General features: G+C 57.7%; 2 protein-coding genes across 7 annotated transcripts; one reads left to right on the top strand and one right to left on the bottom strand.

Annotated features, from left to right (window-relative positions):
* Window positions 1–6578: 6578 nt before the first annotated feature.
* Window positions 6579–7605, bottom strand: CLPS (colipase). The gene is made up of 3 exons (XM_041467322.1): window positions 7393–7605; window positions 6794–6916; window positions 6579–6714 (listed from the first exon to the last, which is right to left on the bottom strand). Exons 1-3 carry the CDS (start codon window positions 7546–7548, stop codon window positions 6580–6582), a joined length of 414 nt encoding a protein of 137 aa, XP_041323256.1. The 5' UTR covers window positions 7549–7605; the 3' UTR covers window position 6579.
* A 2118-nt stretch (window positions 7606–9723) lies between these two features.
* Window positions 9724–15943, top strand: LHFPL5 (LHFPL tetraspan subfamily member 5). Of its 6 annotated transcripts, none has more exons than XM_041467288.1 (4): window positions 9724–10255; window positions 13185–13421; window positions 15132–15164; window positions 15424–15943. In XM_041467288.1, the coding sequence occupies exons 1-3, from the start codon at window positions 9844–9846 to the stop codon at window positions 15146–15148; spliced, it is 666 nt and encodes a 221-aa protein (XP_041323222.1). In that variant the 5' UTR covers window positions 9724–9843; the 3' UTR covers window positions 15149–15164; window positions 15424–15943. The 6 variants fall into 6 exon arrangements, 4 of the variants coding, with proteins under 4 accessions (XP_041323222.1, XP_041323215.1, XP_041323228.1 ...); XM_041467281.1 differs by having other exon boundaries at window positions 9726–10255; window positions 13158–13421; XM_041467294.1 differs by lacking the exons at window positions 15132–15164; window positions 15424–15943 and adding exons at window positions 11716–11892; window positions 12660–12717 and having other exon boundaries at window positions 9726–10255; window positions 13185–13317.
* Window positions 15944–16570: the final 627 nt, after the last annotated feature.

The following is a 16570-nucleotide window of genomic DNA, read 5'->3' as shown; positions in this document are numbered from 1 at the left end:
GGAGGAGAGGAGTCCCTCCACCTTGGCTGCACTGTGAGGAGCCACAGCAGTGAAGCTCTTGAGAGGGGAGGATGTGGGTTTTCTCTTTTCTCTCGGTTTCCTTTCGTGTGTGCCAGCACAAATAAACCCGAAATAAATAATAACTGATAATAAATAACAAACTAATAAACTAATAATAAACAAGAAACAAGAAACAATACAGAATAAATATTACATAATAAATGGTAAATAAGTGATAAGTGATAGATGATTAATGATAAATGATAAATAATAATAAATAATAAATAGTAGATATTAGTAGATAATAGATTATAATAGATAATAGATAATCGATAATAGATAATAGGTAATAGTAGATATTAGTAGATAATAGATGATAATAGATAATATATGGTAATAGATAATAGATAATAGATTGTAAAAATAATAAATAATAAACTCTGCCCCCGATGGTCCGGGTGCAGGGATCCTCCTCTTCCCAGGGGATCAAACCCATCCTTCCCCCCAGAACCCAGATCACCACTGCCCATTTTGGGGATCAAAGCAGCTTTTTGTGCATCCTGACGGCGCCGTGGCTTCCCCCCGCCGTGCCCGCGGTGTGTGCGCCCCTCGGGGGGCCCCGCTGGCACCGGGGGGCAGCGGGGCAGGGGCCGGTGGGGAGCTGTTGTTTACGGGAGGTGCAGCCAGGGTTGCACAACCGAGCGCAGGAGAACAGCGTGTCCTTGCCACCGGCTGTGGGTGCAGCCGGGCTCCCGGCAGGACAGACGGACACGGGGACAAGGGGGACAGGGGGCAGCAGGGCACGACCCCTGGCTTGGCATGAGGGCTGTGGAGCCCGAGGGTGCAGAGCAGCAGGGAAGGCCGGGATGGGACAGGGACAGGGACATTTCTGTGTGAAATTCCCCTCAGTGTCCCTGCGGGAAGGGCGCGGGGAGGATGCTGGGTGGCAATGATGGGCCAGACCCGGCCTGGGACGATCCCTGTGATCCCTCCCGAGGCCTCCCCCTCTCTGCCCGGGCTCACGGCTCCCACCACGGCTTGCTAACAGCCGAGGGGCCAACGCATCCCCCCGACCCATGGGGACCCCCAGAGAAGTCCCTGCTCTGTCACAGGCCTGACCCTGCCCTACCCTGCAGTGTGGCCAGAGCCGGAGCTTTCCAGGTGCATTTCCAACCCATACATTGCCAGATTGCGGCCCAAATCCTGGCTCTTGTTGCAAAAAGCCCCCCAGGCCAGCCCCCCAAGGGACACCTCCCTCAGAAGCCTCCCTGATCCTCGATCCATCCCTGAGCTCCTCACGGCTCCCATCCTCCCTCACGGCTTCCTTCCAGACACCGGGGACAGATGAAAAGACACAAATATTTTCCCAGATTATTTCCCTTCCGAGGAAAAGGGGAAAATCGCTGCCTTCCCCGGCTGGCAACGAGCAGCAGAGAGGCGGACAGAGCCCAGGGCTCCCTCAGCCCTGCCGGAGATCCAGCCCCACACGAGCAAGGGCAGGATGCAGCGGCGGGGCCGGAGCAGGGAGGATAAATAAAGTCCGGCTTTGCCTTCCTGGCTTGTGGCCACTTCTAACACAAAGTACATTCCGGTCTGGACGTAACGAACTGTACCAGCCTCGGGGGAGGGCGGATGGCCGGGGCTGGCCGGGGGTGGCCGGGGGTGGCCGGGCTTGGCGGGGGGCGAGCCGGCGCCTCTGCCCGGGGGTGGGCGCAGGGGGGACGTGGGGATCAATCCCCCGAGGCTGTGCCCTGCCATGGAGATGCTTCCCTGCCAGACGGATGTGAGACCCAAGAACTGGAGATCGCCCGCAGGTGCCCCAATGCTGGCGGGTTGGGGACACAGGCGGGCACAGAGCGTGACTGCGGCTGAGCCCCCCGAAGCCCCTCCGGCAGCTCCCGGCGCTTCGGACCCGCTCTCCGCCCTCTCGCCGGGGGCCCGGAGGAGCCGCCGGGGCCGTGCCCCTGCCGGGAGCTGCACCGGGCGGGCGCGGTGCCAGCGCCCGGCGTGGGGACGCGATGTACCGGGAGCGCCGGGAACAGGCTGACTCAGCGCCGGGCCGGCGGGGGGGCACCCGGCCAGGGACACCGGCACCCGCCGGGCGGCTGGGCTCGCTCGGGGCTCCGGCTCCTGGGGTCCGCTGTGGCCATCCTGACCATCCTGGATATCCCCCCCTCATCCTCCCAGCATCACCCCCAACACCCTTTCAGCGCCCCCCAAGAGTGAATCCCCATCAATGTCATGGAGGTATCCCCCAGAATCCTCACCCTCAGTCTGCTCCCCCAGCCCAGCTCGCCAGCATTTCAAGGAATTTTAGGCTAAAAACACCCCCTGAGGGGGAACCCAGCTGCAGGGAGCCCTCCCCCCAGGCTGGCTGTTGCAGAGCACCAGCCTCGAGCTCTGCCCGGACTGGTGCAGCCCAGCATCCCCTCCTTGCCCTCCCCACCTCCCTGCAGTGCACTGCTTCCAGCAGCACGAATTATTCAAGGTGAGGATTTTTTTCCATTTGTGCCCTGGTGGGCAGCATTGCAGGGGTTGTGGAGGTGTGTGGGTGCCTGGATGTCCTCCCAGGGCCACTTCTGTGTCCCCGTGTCCCACTTGTAACCTCCACCACTGCCCTGAGCTGGGCAGTCCTCAGCCCTCAGCAGCTCTGGGGGGGCATCTTTGAGAGACCCCACTTGCAGCCCCAAGGATGGAGGAAAGACTGAAATCCTCATGCCAGGTTTGGGAGCCCCTGGGGCTGATATTTACCTAGGATGGGTCCCTGTCCTTCAGTCTAATCCTTCCCCTCTTCCAGCTTCAGGGGGAAAAATATCAGAGCGGGAAAACAGGAGCATGTCTGACATTGTTCCCTCTGTCACAGGCAAAGGCAAAGCCAAAGCAGCCGTAAAAAATCATCAACAATTGGTTTTGGCAAGAAGAGGCAAACCAGAGCTTTCCATGAATTTTTTTTTTTTCTTTTTGCTAGAAAGGTTGCTTTTCTTCCAGAGGGAGCTTGAAGGATGGCTTCTTGCCAGCATTATCCCAAAGCCATCTCCCTGGGACAGCGAAAACCTGGCCCAGATTTAGGAAAACCCCAAGCCACAGGATCAGGCCCCGCGCCCCTGGGGTCTGCAGTTGGGGTCTGCACCCATTATGCCCCATGACCTGGAGCTGCCACGGGAGTTTTGCTGCTGCAGGCACAGCTCAAGGTGTCCCAGGCCAGCAGAGGGTGGTGGGGGCACACTGGGGCATCTCCCCGAGGATTAGGGGTTCCCCAAATCCCTGGTGCTGGCTGGGCTGTCCCACACCCTGCAAGGATGTGTTTCATCCCTCTGGGTCCTGCCGTGGCCAAGGGACACCCTGAGAGGGGCTCCTGCCCCCCCGAGCTGCCCCAGCCACCCCCAGCCGTGTCCTGAAGGGATAAAGGCTTATGGGGGGAACAAACCCCAGAGCCAGCTGCAGGATCAGGGAGCCCCAGGTGCCTCTGTGCACCCCCAAACACGTCTGTGCACTCCACATGGCTCTGGGCAGCCCCTCAGATGGCACAAGCAGCCCTGAACTGCCCCAAAGCCCCCCCTGTGCCCCCCAACCCAAAGCGCAGGAGTGCCCCTGAGCCTGCTGCAGGATCAGGGGCATCACCCCAGGCTGCAGCAGGCTGGGCTGTGCTGTGTGAGGGGACATGGAGTTAATCAGGTTGTGCCCGGGGTCTTCCCCTGCTGAAATCACTGCCCTAAGCTGGAGCTGCAGGGCTGCTGCCTGTCCCCTCCACCGTGGGGGGCAGCTCAGCCCCCCCAAAAAACACATTTCACCCCTCGCAGAGGGGCTGGGGTTGGCAGCCCCTCTGCCCCAGGGTGAGGGCTGCAGGAGCAAACATCCACACACACACACACAGGTTTTCCTTGGAGTGTTTTGCAAGGCTGGGAGTGGGGTGACTTTTCTAGGGGTGTCTGCAAAGCTGGGCATTGGGTGGGCACCCCACTGGAGCTGCAGCGGGTTGGGGGTGCAGGGACACCCCGGAACGAGCAGGGAGGGAGCTTCAGTGCGTCTGAACAGAAATTAAAAACAAATCAAGAAGGAGGAAGAGAAGAAGAGGAAAAGGCGATGTTTGGGGGCAATAAAAAGGGTTAAAGCAGTGCAGAGGAGGAGAGGTGAAGGCCGAGGGCTGGCGGAAAGGGGGGAGAGGCGGGGAGAGGTTGGGGAGCTGGGCTGGGTGAGAACATCCTGTACCCTCGGGTAACAGCGGCCGGGGGGGCTCTGGGGCGGGGGGAAGTGCCACACACCTCCCTGGGAAGTGGGGCACCCCTTGGGTGACCGGAGGGGATGGGTTTGCACATTGGGGGGGGCAATCCTGCTGATGGGGTGAGCCTGGGGAGGGTCTTGGGCTGCTCTGGGTCCCTTCTGTCTCACATTCCCCACTGCTTTAGGGCAGGGGAGGAGGAAGGGGCACCCCAATGATTGTACCCCTCCTTCCCCTGTCCCCCAGGTCTTCCCACAGGGGACCCTCGCTGCAGCAAAGCCCTGCTCAAGGGTGCCCCACTCTGCCCTGAGGTGTCCTCACCCTTCCGGGGGTCCCCTTGTTCCCACCCTGCCGGGGGTCCCCTTGTCCCCACCCTGCCGGGGTGCCCCTGTCCCCACCCTGCCGGGGTGCCCCTGTCCCCACCCGGCCGGGAGTCCCCCTTGTCCCCACCCTGCCGGGGGTCCCCTTGTCCCCAGGGCTGCCAGCGCCCCACACGCGCCAGGGGCCCCTTCCTGTGTTTGTTAAGACGCCGTGAGTCAGGCGTCTGGTTTTCTGTTTAAGCCAATATTTACCAGCCGAGAGCTGCCAAAACAAAGCTGCGGCTTCACCAGTAAATATAGGGCTGAGATGGGGCGGGGCGAGGGGGGGTTTATGCGACCCCCACCTCAGCACAGCCCCCCCTTTTCCCACCTCTCTGGTGCCCCCTTTGTCCTTCTGCTAGCGTAGGGACACCACAAAAACGGGGACACCACAAAACCCCCATCGAGCACCCCAGAGTTTAGCCCTGCCTGCCCCAAACATCCCTGCTCCTCCTTCCAGGGGACCCCCACTGCAGGACTCGAGGGGTGACAGGGCTGGGGGCATTTTGGAGACCCCCACTGCAGGACTCGAGGGGTGGCAGGGCTGGGGGCATTTCAGGGACCCCCACTGCAGGACTCGAGGGGTGGCAGGGCTGGGGGCATTTTGGGGACCCGCACTGCAGGACTCGAGGGGTGGCAGAGCTGGGGGGCATTTCGGGGACCCCCACTGCAGGACTCGAGGGGTGACAGGGCTGGGGGCATTTTGGGGACCCCTATTTCAGGACTCGAGGGGTGGCAGGGCTGGGGGCATTTCAGGGACCCCCAGGCTGCGCTGCCCTGGGCTGGGGGTCCCTGGCGGGCCGGGGTCGCTGCCGGGCCGGGGTCGCTGCCCTCTGCCGGGGCTGGGCGCTGCTCGCATCCTGCCCCTGCCAAGAGCACAAAGCTGCAGCCGGGGCCGGCCCTGGGCAGGCAGGGGCTCCCCGGGTCCCCGGTGCGTGTCCCAGGAAATGCCAGCCTCTCCGGGGTGCTGTGGGGCAGCGTGTGGGGCTGGGGACCCCGCACAGATGGGGGGTCCAGGCACAGACCCCGTGTCCTGTGTGCCCTCGCCTCGCTGTGCCTGGGGCTGCTGCAGGACAGGGGCTGCTGTCCCCATCCCTGTCCCCAGCCACCCCTTACCCCCACCTCATCCTGCACCAGTGAGGACATTGATCTGGTGGCCTCCTGCCAGGACCACCACGACAATGAGAACAAGACCCTCCAGATTTTAACCACCCGCCACAAGTTTAAAATCCAGCTCAGAATTTTCTCCTCTTGCAGCCCCTCTGAGCCAGACTGGCAGGGGCCAGCAGGTCCCCATGTTGCCCCCCATGTTCCCCTTCCCCCAGGCTGTGCCACCCTCCCAGATGAGTCCCTGGTGTTTCTGCAGATCCTCAAGCTGCCAGTCCCACTTGTCCTGAAAATAAAGTTTCCTGCAGCCCCTCCCCAGCTGCCAGGGGGTGCCCCCAGCCTTTGTGGCCTCCCCATCTGGTGCAGAGCCCTCGGGGCAGTGGGGAGTGGAGCTGTGGGTGCCTGGTTCTTGCCATCCCCAGCCACGAGCTCCCTCCCTGATGATCCCCTCATCTGCTGCTGCTTCCACAGCTCTGCCAGACAGGTGCCTCCTCTTCCTCGCCCTGCTGTGTGCCACAGCAGGAAACAAACCGAGGCAAGCACAGCCCAACAGCTCCCTCAGATCCTGGGGCTGCTGCATCTTCCCCTTCCCTGCACCTCCTTTTTCAAACTCCCCTGGAGCAGAGCTCAGCCCACGCCTTGCTGCTGGCCTAGCCCAGCTTGCTGTATGACTGCACACACACACAGGTGAAGCATCGTGTCTAGGTGGCTTCTTCAGGGACATCTGACCCTGCTGTCCCTGTCCTGGGCCAGGGACCTGCCTTGAGTGAAAACACCACCTTGCAGCTCTGCAGAAGCTGGGCTTTATTCAAATTCTCCCACAGCTAGAGCCAGGAATCCCTGGAGAGGGGGAAAGGCAGGGGCAGCATAGAGTGGCACAGCAGGGCTCTTTCTTCACCGCCTCCTGGCCTCGTGGGGGTCCTTGCAGACCCCGAAGTCCTTGTTGGTGATGGAGCCCACGATGGTTTTATCGGCGTCACAGGTCAAGCCGCTCTCGCAGGGACACTTGTAGTACACCCCATAGATGCTCTGCAGGGAACAAGGACTCAGTGCAGCGTGGGGGACGTGCCCCGTGCCTGCCCAGCCCTGGCAGCAGGGCAGCACCTACCTTGGGAGAGCACTCCTGGGTCTCAGCTGCCCGGGGAGCGCAGCGGGCCAGGCTGAGGCCATTGACGCGGTGGCAGCAGCCGCTCTTGCACTGGGCACTCTGCAGGCACAGCTCCCCGACGTCCTGCAGCACAAGGCAGGGCCTGAGCACCGGCTGCCTCTTTGTTCCCCTTTAATCTCACCCTAGCTGTGAGCCCAGGGGGTTTGGGGGGTGTTGAACACCAGCGCTGCCCTCTGGCTGAGGTTCAGCACCGCTGCCCCCGTGCCCCTGCCTCCCGCTCTGCAGCATCTCCTCACTCTGGCCCAAAACACCACCCAGCTCAAAGTGGTTTTTTGCTGGACTCACAGGAGGGCTGAGACACCACAGGGAAAGCATTTCCCCTCCCCAGGCCCTGTGAACCACCCAGGGTGGGGGTCCTGGCTGGCTCAAGCAGCTGAGAGCTTGTCTGATCCATCTTCTTAGTTCCCTATCCCTTTATAGAGCTGATTTCCCAGGCTCCAAGCTGCCTCGCAACACCAGAAAACCCCTCAGAGCCCTCCAAGCCTCCCTGGCAGCAGTGGGACCCTCCTGTGCCAAGCCCAGGGCTGCTGTCCCCTTACCAGGTTCAAGACGAGCCCTCGCTCCTGCTGCGCTGGCAGGGCTGGGGCCAGGAGCAGCAGGGCCACGAGCAGGCAGGCAGGCAGCACCTTGGCCATGGTGGGCTCGATGTGGCTCTGCCACGGGGCCAGCAGGTGTTTTATAGCCACAATCTCCATCAGCTGATGTGGCTGCTCCTATCACACCTCAGCTCGTGGCATTGGGGTTGCAGTGCCCAGGGCAAGGGCCCAGCGATGCCTGGGCAGCCAGGGCTCCCAGGTCCTGTTCCCAGGACTGTCCGTGTCAACCTGCCCTTTAGTAGCTCCTTTGGACAGAGGGAACACAAGATAATGGCATTTCTGTGCTTCTTCTTCCTCCTCTGCTTCCTGCTGGCAGCAGTGGGGCTGGAGCTCTCTGGAATGCCCTCCTTGCTGGGTGCTGCTGGTGGCTCCTGGGCAAAGTGAGGGCTGGCTGCCATGGCAGGAGCTCTGCTCCATGGGAAAGCCACCAGATCCTCCATCTCTCAAATGGAACCATGGGCACCAAGAAAACTGCTGGAGAAATTTCCTATTGTGCAGGAAAGCACAGCCCCCTGCAAGGATCCAGAGCCCACCAAGGTCCCCAGCCCAGGGTCAGCACTTCAGCCTGCCCTGCCAAATATTTGCTCTGTTGTGCTTGGGGGGGAGTGGGGCTGATAAAAGGAAAACAACCCTGGGAACAACACAGATTTTCGTGCCCACAGTGGCTTAGCTGTTCTTGGACATGATTAATGGCCACAAAACCCTGGCCTTTGACAGCCACAGGAGGGATGCTGGGGCTGGCACTGGCCGCAGGGTGACTGTCACACCCTCACGTGGCACCTGTCCCCACGACAGGAGCTGAACCTGCGTGCTCACTCAGGTTGCAGGGCAGATGTGGCTCCTGGAGAGAGAGGTTCCAAGGTGGCTACAAGTGCCTGCAGCCCTCTGGGGGTGCCCATTCTCCCCTGGCAGCAGGACAGAGGCCCTGGCAGAGTCCTGGCCCTGCCCAGCTGCTGGCTGGCACCCCAGGGTGTCCTGCTGGCAGGATGAGCCGTGTCCCTCTCTGCAGTGGAGCCGTGGGGATGCCCCAGTGATGCAGCAGCCCTGGTGCTCCCCAGCAGTGCAGGAGGACCCTGGTGACCAGAGGGGAGCAGCCAAGGGGACACGGAATCTGGGACACACCACAGGGCACGCAGCAGAGCCCGGTGAGATCCTGGGGGTCATGGCACAGCCCCTGGCACCTTGTGGGGGTCAAGACACATCCTGGGTCTCATCCCAACACGCATCCCGGGGTATGTGGCATGTCCTGGGACACACCCAGGGGCGTGGGGTGCAGCCCAGGCACATCCAGGGTGTGCAGGGCACAGCCCAGGGCGTTACTGGGGGGACGGGGGGGACAGGGGGGGACAGAGTGCACCCCTGAGGGCACTGCAGGGCACAGGGGGACGGAGTGCACCCCTGAGGGCACTGAAGGGGACAAGGGGGGACAGAGTGCACCCCTGAGGGCACTGCAGGGGATAGGGGGACCGAGTGCACCCCTGAGGGCACTGCAGGGGATAGGGGGACCGAGTGCACCCCTGAGGGCACTGCAGGGGATAGGGGGACCGAGTGCACCCCTGAGGGCACTGCAGGGGATAGGGGGACCGAGTGCACCCCTGAGGGCACTGCAGGGGATAGGGGGACCGAGTGCACCCCTGAGGGCACTGCAGGGGATAGGGGGACCGAGTGCACCCCTGAGGGCACTGCAGGGGATAGGGGGACCGAGTGCACCCCTGAGGGCACTGCAGGGGATAGGGGGACCGAGTGCACCCCTGAGGGCACTGCAGGGGATAGGGGGACCGAGTGCACCCCTGAGGGCACTGCAGGGGATAGGGGGACCGAGTGCACCCCTGAGGGCACTGCGGGCACAGGGGGACAGAGTGCACCCCTGAGGGCACTGCGGGCACAGAGTGCACCCCTGAGGGCACTGAAGGGGACAAGGGGGGACAGAGTGCACCCCTGAGGGCACTGCAGGGGATAGGGGGACCGAGTGCACCCCTGAGGGCACTGCGGGGCACAGGGACACTCCGGGGCACAGGGCGCACCCCAGGACAGACCATGGGGCGCACACTGGGGATATTTGGGTTACCCCAGGGCGCATTTTAGGGCACACGAAGGAGGCGAAGGGCGCATCCCGAGAGAGCATCCCGGGCACGCCGGGCACGGAGCATCCCGGGAGCGCATCCCGATCGGCACCGCCCGCTCCCTCCGGCTGCGGCGGCGGGGTCGCTCCGGCTCCTCCCGAGTCCCCCCCGGCTCGGCGGGGGTGGGAGGACCCCGCTGCCGCCGGGCGGGGCCGGAGCGGCACCGGAGCGGCACCGGAGCGGGGCCGGGGCCGGAGGGGAGCGGAGCGGGACCGGGGCCGGGGTCGGAGCCCCGGGACCGGAGCCCCGGGGCCGGGGTCGCTCCCCAGCCATGTCCAAGCTGCTGCCGGCGCAGGAGGCGGCTCGGATCTACCACACCAACTACGTGCGGAATGCTCGGGCCATGGGGGTGCTCTGGGCCCTCTTCACGCTCTGCTTCTCCATCCTGATGGTGGTGACCTTCATCCAGCCCTACTGGATCGGCGACAGCATCGACACGCCGCAGGCCGGCTACTTCGGCCTCTTCTCCTACTGCATCGGCAACGCGCTCACCGGGGAGCTCATCTGCAAGGGCAGCCCCCTGGACTTCGGCACCATCCCCTCCAGTGCCTTCAAAACTGCCATGTTCTTCGTAGGCATCTCCACCTTCCTCATCATCGGCACCATCCTCTGCTTCAGCCTCTTCTTCTTCTGCAACGCAGCCACCGTCTACAAAGTCTGTGCCTGGATGCAGCTGGCAGCGGGTGAGCGGGGCTGGGGGGCCGGGGGGCTGCCACGGCCGAGCCTTGTCCCTTTGTGCCCTCGACTCTGCTGGGGATGGGGGTTTGGCCAGTTGAGAGACCCCAGTGTCGCCTCCGTGCCATTTGCTCCCCCTTGCTGCTTACCAGTGGGGAGTTTTTAGTGAAAAACTCCTTCCAGAGCAGCTGAGGCACAGCAGACTCGCTGCATGTCGGGTGATGCTGCCAAACCTTGTGCCCCTAAACCTTGTGGCTGCCAAACCTTGTGCCCCCAAATCTCGTGCCCCCAAACCTTGTAGCCCCAAACCTTGTGGCTGCCAAACCTTGTGGTCCCAAACCTTGTGGTCCCAAACCTTGTGCCCCCAAACCTTGTGGTCCCAAACCTTGTGGCCTCAAACCTTGTGGCTGCCAAACCTTGTGGTCCCAAACCTTGTGCCCCTAAACCTTGTGGCCCCAAAGCTTGTGGCTGCCAAAGCTTGTGGCCCTAAACCTTGTGCCCCCAAATCTTGGGCCCCCAAACCTTGTGGTCCCAAACCTTGTGCCCCCAAATCTTGTGCCCCCAAACCTTGTAGCCCCAAACCTTGTGGCTGCCAAACCTTGTGGTCTCAGACCTTGTGCCCCCAAACCTTGTGCCCCCACTTGCCCTGGGCAGCTTCTCCCAGCCACTGCTCCTGCCCAGCTTCGGAGGATCCGTTCCAGAGCACCAAAAACCCCCCAGGGCACCGAGCGCTCTCCTGTGTTTGGGATCCTGCAGGGACGGAGCAGGGACACAGCGGTGACTCTTGCTGGCCCATTGTGGTAACTCCCTGAGCTCAGGGAATAATGCCCAGTGGGGAAGATGGAACACGAGGAGGGGACTGGCTGATTTGTACCATCACTCTCATTTTCTCCCTTTGCTGCTCATCCCCGCGGTTCTCGAGCCTTCCCCACCTCTCCCCCAAGGCACTTGAGACACCTGGTAACCCAACTCCTGTCCTCAGCTGGAAGCCAAGCCAGGGCTCTGCTGCTCCTGAAAGATTCATGTGAGCCGGGGCTGACCCCGCGGGAGGGGCTCCTTCAGTTCAGGCTAAAGAATCGAGCTCAAGCTAAGATTTAGATAAGAAGCTTGGGGCAGCTCAGCCTCCTGGGGAGCAGGAGCAGAGACAGGCTTTGCTGTGGTAGTTGGGTTTTTTACGTGATTTTTTGTTGTTGTTGTTCTGAATGGGGGGAGAGAAAATTGTCACAGGCAGTTCTGGCCAGATGGACAGGTACTGCTGCATTTTGGGAATTATTTTACAAAGTGGTTAGGCTAAGGGAGGATCAATTTCCTGGCCTTTGCTCTGAACCAGGGCACAATTTCACAGAAATTATTTCTTTCCCACTTTCCCCATTTCTCTGTTAGTTACAGGGAAGATTCATTCTGTATGCAGAATAAATTTATTTATTTAAATAGATTTATTTATTAAATAGATTTATTCTGTATGCAGAACCAACTGCTTTTCCACGAAGAGAAATCCTCTCTGCAAACCAAGGAAGCTGTCTGCTCACCTTGCTGCTGGCTTGTCCCCAAGCCAAGAGAAAAGAAAACATTGGCAAAGGACAAGGCCACTGCCCCAGAAGGGGGTTCTGGTTTACTGAGCACCTGGTGGCAGAAAGGAGCACAGGTGTGTGACAAGGTGCATTTAAGGAGGCTGCAGATGTCCTTGAGGGGCAGGGACAGACATCTGCTTGTCCACCACAGGTTTGTTTCTTGTGTGAGAGGAGTCAGGGACTGCCTCACATCTGCAGCATGTGAAGGGCTTTTGTCAATCATGTCCAAAAACCTTGCATCTTAATTCATCCCTAGCCTGGTCATTGCTCTTGCCCAGTAAATACAATTTCTCTGAGCGGGGGAAAAAGGCACTTCTGAGATTTTGGGGCACAAGCTGCCCTTCAGCAACCTGCTGGCACTGGGGATGGTGCAGGGCACCCCATGACCAGGCTGGAGCAGCTCCCAAGGTTGTGTGTGAGCTCTGAGAGCAGTCACAGGAGGAGCTGCTGCTGGAACCACCGCAGCTGAACAAGCAGAATTAATCTGCCCACAAAGCTGCTGCTGACAGCAGCTCCACCTTAGTAAACCCTGAGCTGGAATCAGCTGCAAGGCGCTGGGCCAGGGTCTCCATCTCACACAGGCTAAACCCATTCCAGCTTTGTTTGGAGAAGATATTTCCTTGGAGTGACAGGGCCAGGGCTCTGTGCAGAGGGAGCAGAGACGTTGCCTGGGCAACGCTGCCACAGGAGATGCTGGTGCTGCACATCCTTGGCACGGCAGATCCTGCTCCTCCCTGCCTGTGCAGCACAGCAGAGCCCACGGGGATGAGCCACCACAGTGCCTTCAAGGGACAAGCCTGTGGCACCTGATGTGTCTGCAGCATGATGTTTGCTCCTCCAGCTGCTCCCTCCACTTCAGTGTTGGTGCCTGGAAAATAGAATGCATCATTCCAGTTGGGGTGAGTATAAAAGCAAACCTTTAGCTGAAAGCTTGCAGGTGAACAACATGGTGAAAAGTACATGTGGTATAGTAATTCTACCATTTTTATAAGGTTAGGAGATTAGTGCACCTACCACACACTGTCCAGTCAAAAGGTTAGTTGGCTAGGTAATAATTCCTGGGGCCCTGACCCTCTGAAAGCATTCCAGAGGTGGGTTTTTTGCCCCACTTTGTTATGTCTGGTCCAGATTCTGGTTGGAAAACAATGTTCTTGAAGTTGGTTCTCTTCTTGGAATAAGACTAAACAATATTTAGGAACATTCTTACAAAGTTCGCTTGCTCTTCCTAAAGGTAGAGAAAAAAGATTAGAAAAATACTAGAAGCTACAGCAATCCACAAAGCTAGGAACTTACGTAAAACATAAAAAGCTAAAAATCTTATGCATCCTCATCAGCTCAGGAGCTCAGTGTCCCCCTGTCCCTGCAGCCACGGGGCTGATGATCGGCTGCCTGATCTACCCCGACGGCTGGGACTCGAGCGAGGTGAGGAGAATGTGCGGGGACAAAACGGACAAATACACCCTGGGCGCCTGCACCGTGCGCTGGGCCTACATCCTGTGCATCATCGGCATCCTGGACGCCCTCATCCTCTCCTTCCTGGCCTTCGTGCTGGGCAACCGGCAGGACAACCTCCTCCCCTCGGATTTCAAGGTGGAGAATAAAGGTGGGTGTGGTGGGATGGCTCCTGCACAGATTCCTGGGCAACGCTGCCACAGGAGATGCTGGTGCTGCACATCCTTGGCACGGCAGATCCTGCTCCTCCCTGCCTGTGCAGCACAGCAGAGCCCACGGGGATGAGCCACCACAGTGCCTTCAAGGGACAAGCCTGTGGCACCTGATGTGTCTGCAGCATGATGTTTGCTCCTCCAGCTGCTCTCTCCACTTCAGTGTTGGTGCCTGGAAAATAGAATGCATCATTCCAGTTGGGGTGAGTATAAAAGCAAACCTTTAGCTGAAAGCTTGCAGGTGAACAACATGGTGAAAAGTACATGTGGTATAGTAATTCTACCATTTTTATAAGGTTAGGAGATTAGTGCACCTATCACACACTGTCCAGTCAAAAGGTTAGTTGGCTAGGTAATAATTCCTGGGGCCCTGACCCTCTGAAAGCATTCCAGAGGTGGGTTTTTTGCCCCACTTTTGTTATATCTGGTCCAGATTCTGGTTGGAAAACAATGTTCTTGAAGTTGGTTCTCTTCTTGGAATAAGACTAAACAATATTTAGGAATGTTCTTACAAGGTTCGCTTGCTATTCCTAAAGGTAGAGAAAAAAGATTAGAAAAATACTAGAAGCTACAGCAATCCACAAAGCTAGGAACTTACGTAAAACATAAAAAGCTAAAAATCTTACGCATCCTCATCAGCTCAGGAGCTCAGTGTCCCCCTGTCCCTGCAGCCACGGGGCTGATGATCGGCTGCCTGATCTACCCCGACGGCTGGGACTCGAGCGAGGTGAGGAGAATGTGCGGGGACAAAACGGACAAATACACCCTGGGCGCCTGCACCGTGCGCTGGGCCTACATCCTGTGCATCATCGGCATCCTGGACGCCCTCATCCTCTCCTTCCTGGCCTTCGTGCTGGGCAACCGGCAGGACAACCTCCTCCCCTCGGATTTCAAGGTGGAGAATAAAGGTGGGTGTGGTGGGATGGCTCCTGCACGGAGATTCAGCCCCGCAGGGCCTCGAGAGGCTGCCTGGAGCAGAGGCAGAATAAAGCAGAATAAAGCAGAATAAAGGAATTAAGCAGATTGATTAAAAGGCCTTCAAAGGATGCACCTTGGGCAGTGCAAGAGCCTGGCTGTGGCTCCACCCAAGGTGGGCTCAGAGTTTTCACACTTTTATAATTTTTGGTCCATTTCCATGTTGGGTTAATTGCCCAGTTTCAGCTCCAGGTTGTGCAGTCCCATCCTCCCAGTCTGCTCTCCTCAGTTCCCTGTTGTTTGCACTTTTTGGGCCTTTTGAGCCTTTTTGTTGTTTGCACTTTCTGGGCCTGAAGCTGCAGCGGTGTCCTCGGTTCTGGGGCTGGAAAAGGATTGCTGTGTGTGACTGAGCTGTGAGGAGAACTTGCTGACACTTTATATGGAGTTCAGAGTTAAATACCAGTGCAGTGCAGAATCTGGAAAATATGGAAGCTAAAACTGAAGGCATCAAGGTCATTGCTGTTGCTTGGGTGGATGGGAGGGAGAGCCAGCAGCAGGCAGAAAATTGATGGAGAGCAAGGCAGGAGCCCAAATTCACCCAGATTACATTTCCCAGGCCTCTGGGGCTTTCTCATCTTGTTTTAAACATATTTCTTTTTGAAAACAAACCTGCAAAACACAATGATCCTTTCAGCTTTACACACTAACTCTGCAATTCTCTTTTTGTTTTACAGAAGAGGGAAATGACTGACAGAGCTGATCACCACGTAAGTGATAACCCACACAGATTTTTAATATTGCCAGCATCCACAATGTCATTCTTGTATTCTGATTACCAAAGCACTGACAGCTGATTTTGGTGCTGGAGTCACATTGGTTTTATTTGTGGTTAAAGAAGAAATTGTCTTTGCTTTGCCTCCCAAAAGTGGGAAAGCACAAACCCTTGCCAAGTGCAAAATAAAAGAAGTATAAAATTTGAAGTCATACTACATTTCCCAACAGCTGCCTTTCTCTTTCTGTTCCCAGGGACATCCAGAGCTCTTCTTCCATCAGCCCTTTTCTTTGAAGTGACTCTTCTAGGAAGCTTAAACTTACCAAATTCTGTGGATTTTCTACAGCTGTTTTCTTCACCCATGGGGCTGCTCTTGGCTCAGCTCTTGTGGAGCTTATTTGGTGGGAAGAGCCCAAAATGGACATAAGAGTTTTTCTGAGTCCATCAGCAAGAGGGACAAGAGGGCAAGGATGGCAATTTGCTGCTTTTTGGGGGGTTTGTACACCTTCTTTCAAGGAAATTACTTATGAATTAAAAAAGAAAAACAAAACAAAAAAACACCAAAACATCAGTGTTTGGGGTTTTGTGCTGGTCTCCTGAGGGCAGAGGAAACCCTCTGCCATATTCCAGGCTGCTCTTTTACTGGAAAAATACCATGACAGGCCAATTCCCAGCTGAGCCATGAATCAGTTTCCTGCTGTGGGCAACAATCACCAAACACAACCTCTGGAAAAGGGCACTTTCCTGGGGAAAAAAAAAAAAAAAAAAAGAAAACCAGACAGCAAAAGCAGAAAGCAGGGTGCTGGGCTGGGCCAGCAGCTGCAGAGCTCAGCAGATGGTGCCAGTCAGCATCAGCTCCCTGCACCACCCAATTAATCTGATTAAGCCATCATTTCCCATCCATCCAACACCCACCCATGGCAGCCCTTGGCACAGCTCATTTCTGCAGAAAACCAAGCAGCAATTACCTGGTCAGAGCCCCAAACCAGCCTGCATTATCACTTTCATCTCTGCTCGCTGTAAATTGCTGGTTCCTGCACTCAATGCAGTTCAGTTCTAACAAGGACCTTCCAGTGTTATGCTTCCCTCTAAAAAAATGTCTGGGAAGGTTTTATTGAGACTCTTGGCTAGATAAAACAGCAGGGATATGACAGACTTGAAGAAAAATGTATTTTAGAATAGAAAAATTCCGAAAATTCCAGCAGAGTTGTCCTATTTTTTACTCTTCTCCCCTTTTAAAAATGGATCACAACACCAGCAACAAAATCTTTACCTGTCTCATTCTGGAAATCAAAGCTGAGTGTTCACTAGTGAAGCAAATTCCATCCCTGAGCCCCTGACTCAGAACAGAATTACAAGGGGAATGTAGGGCTCAGTTATTAAATAATCTGTTTATTGCAG

This window comes from Pyrgilauda ruficollis, unplaced genomic scaffold (assembly GCF_017590135.1).
Source record: "Pyrgilauda ruficollis isolate IOZ18807 unplaced genomic scaffold, ASM1759013v1 scaffold100, whole genome shotgun sequence".
Classification (NCBI taxonomy): domain Eukaryota; kingdom Metazoa; phylum Chordata; class Aves; order Passeriformes; family Passeridae; genus Pyrgilauda; species Pyrgilauda ruficollis.
Note: the sequence above shows the minus strand (reverse complement) of the source record. Positions and strands in the feature narration are given on the sequence as shown.

What these genes read in the sequence shown, in the direction of transcription:
- CLPS (XM_041467322.1), bottom strand. Translation starts at nt 7,548, where the DNA reads ATGGAGATTGTGGCTATAAAACACCTGCTGGCCCCGTGGCAGAGCCAC. An exon ending in GAGGGCTCGTCTTGAACCTG is followed by an intron (nt 6,917 to 7,392) that starts GTAAGGGGACAG and finishes CTTGTGCTGCAG; the next exon opens with GACGTCGGGGAGCTGTGCCT. An exon ending in CCCAGGAGTGCTCTCCCAAG is followed by an intron (nt 6,715 to 6,793) that starts GTAGGTGCTGCC and finishes TGTTCCCTGCAG; the next exon opens with AGCATCTATGGGGTGTACTA.
- LHFPL5 (XM_041467281.1), top strand. Translation starts at nt 9,844, where the DNA reads ATGTCCAAGCTGCTGCCGGCGCAGGAGGCGGCTCGGATCTACCACACC. An exon ending in CTGGATGCAGCTGGCAGCGG is followed by an intron (nt 10,256 to 13,157) that starts GTGAGCGGGGCT and finishes TCATCAGCTCAG; the next exon opens with GAGCTCAGTGTCCCCCTGTC.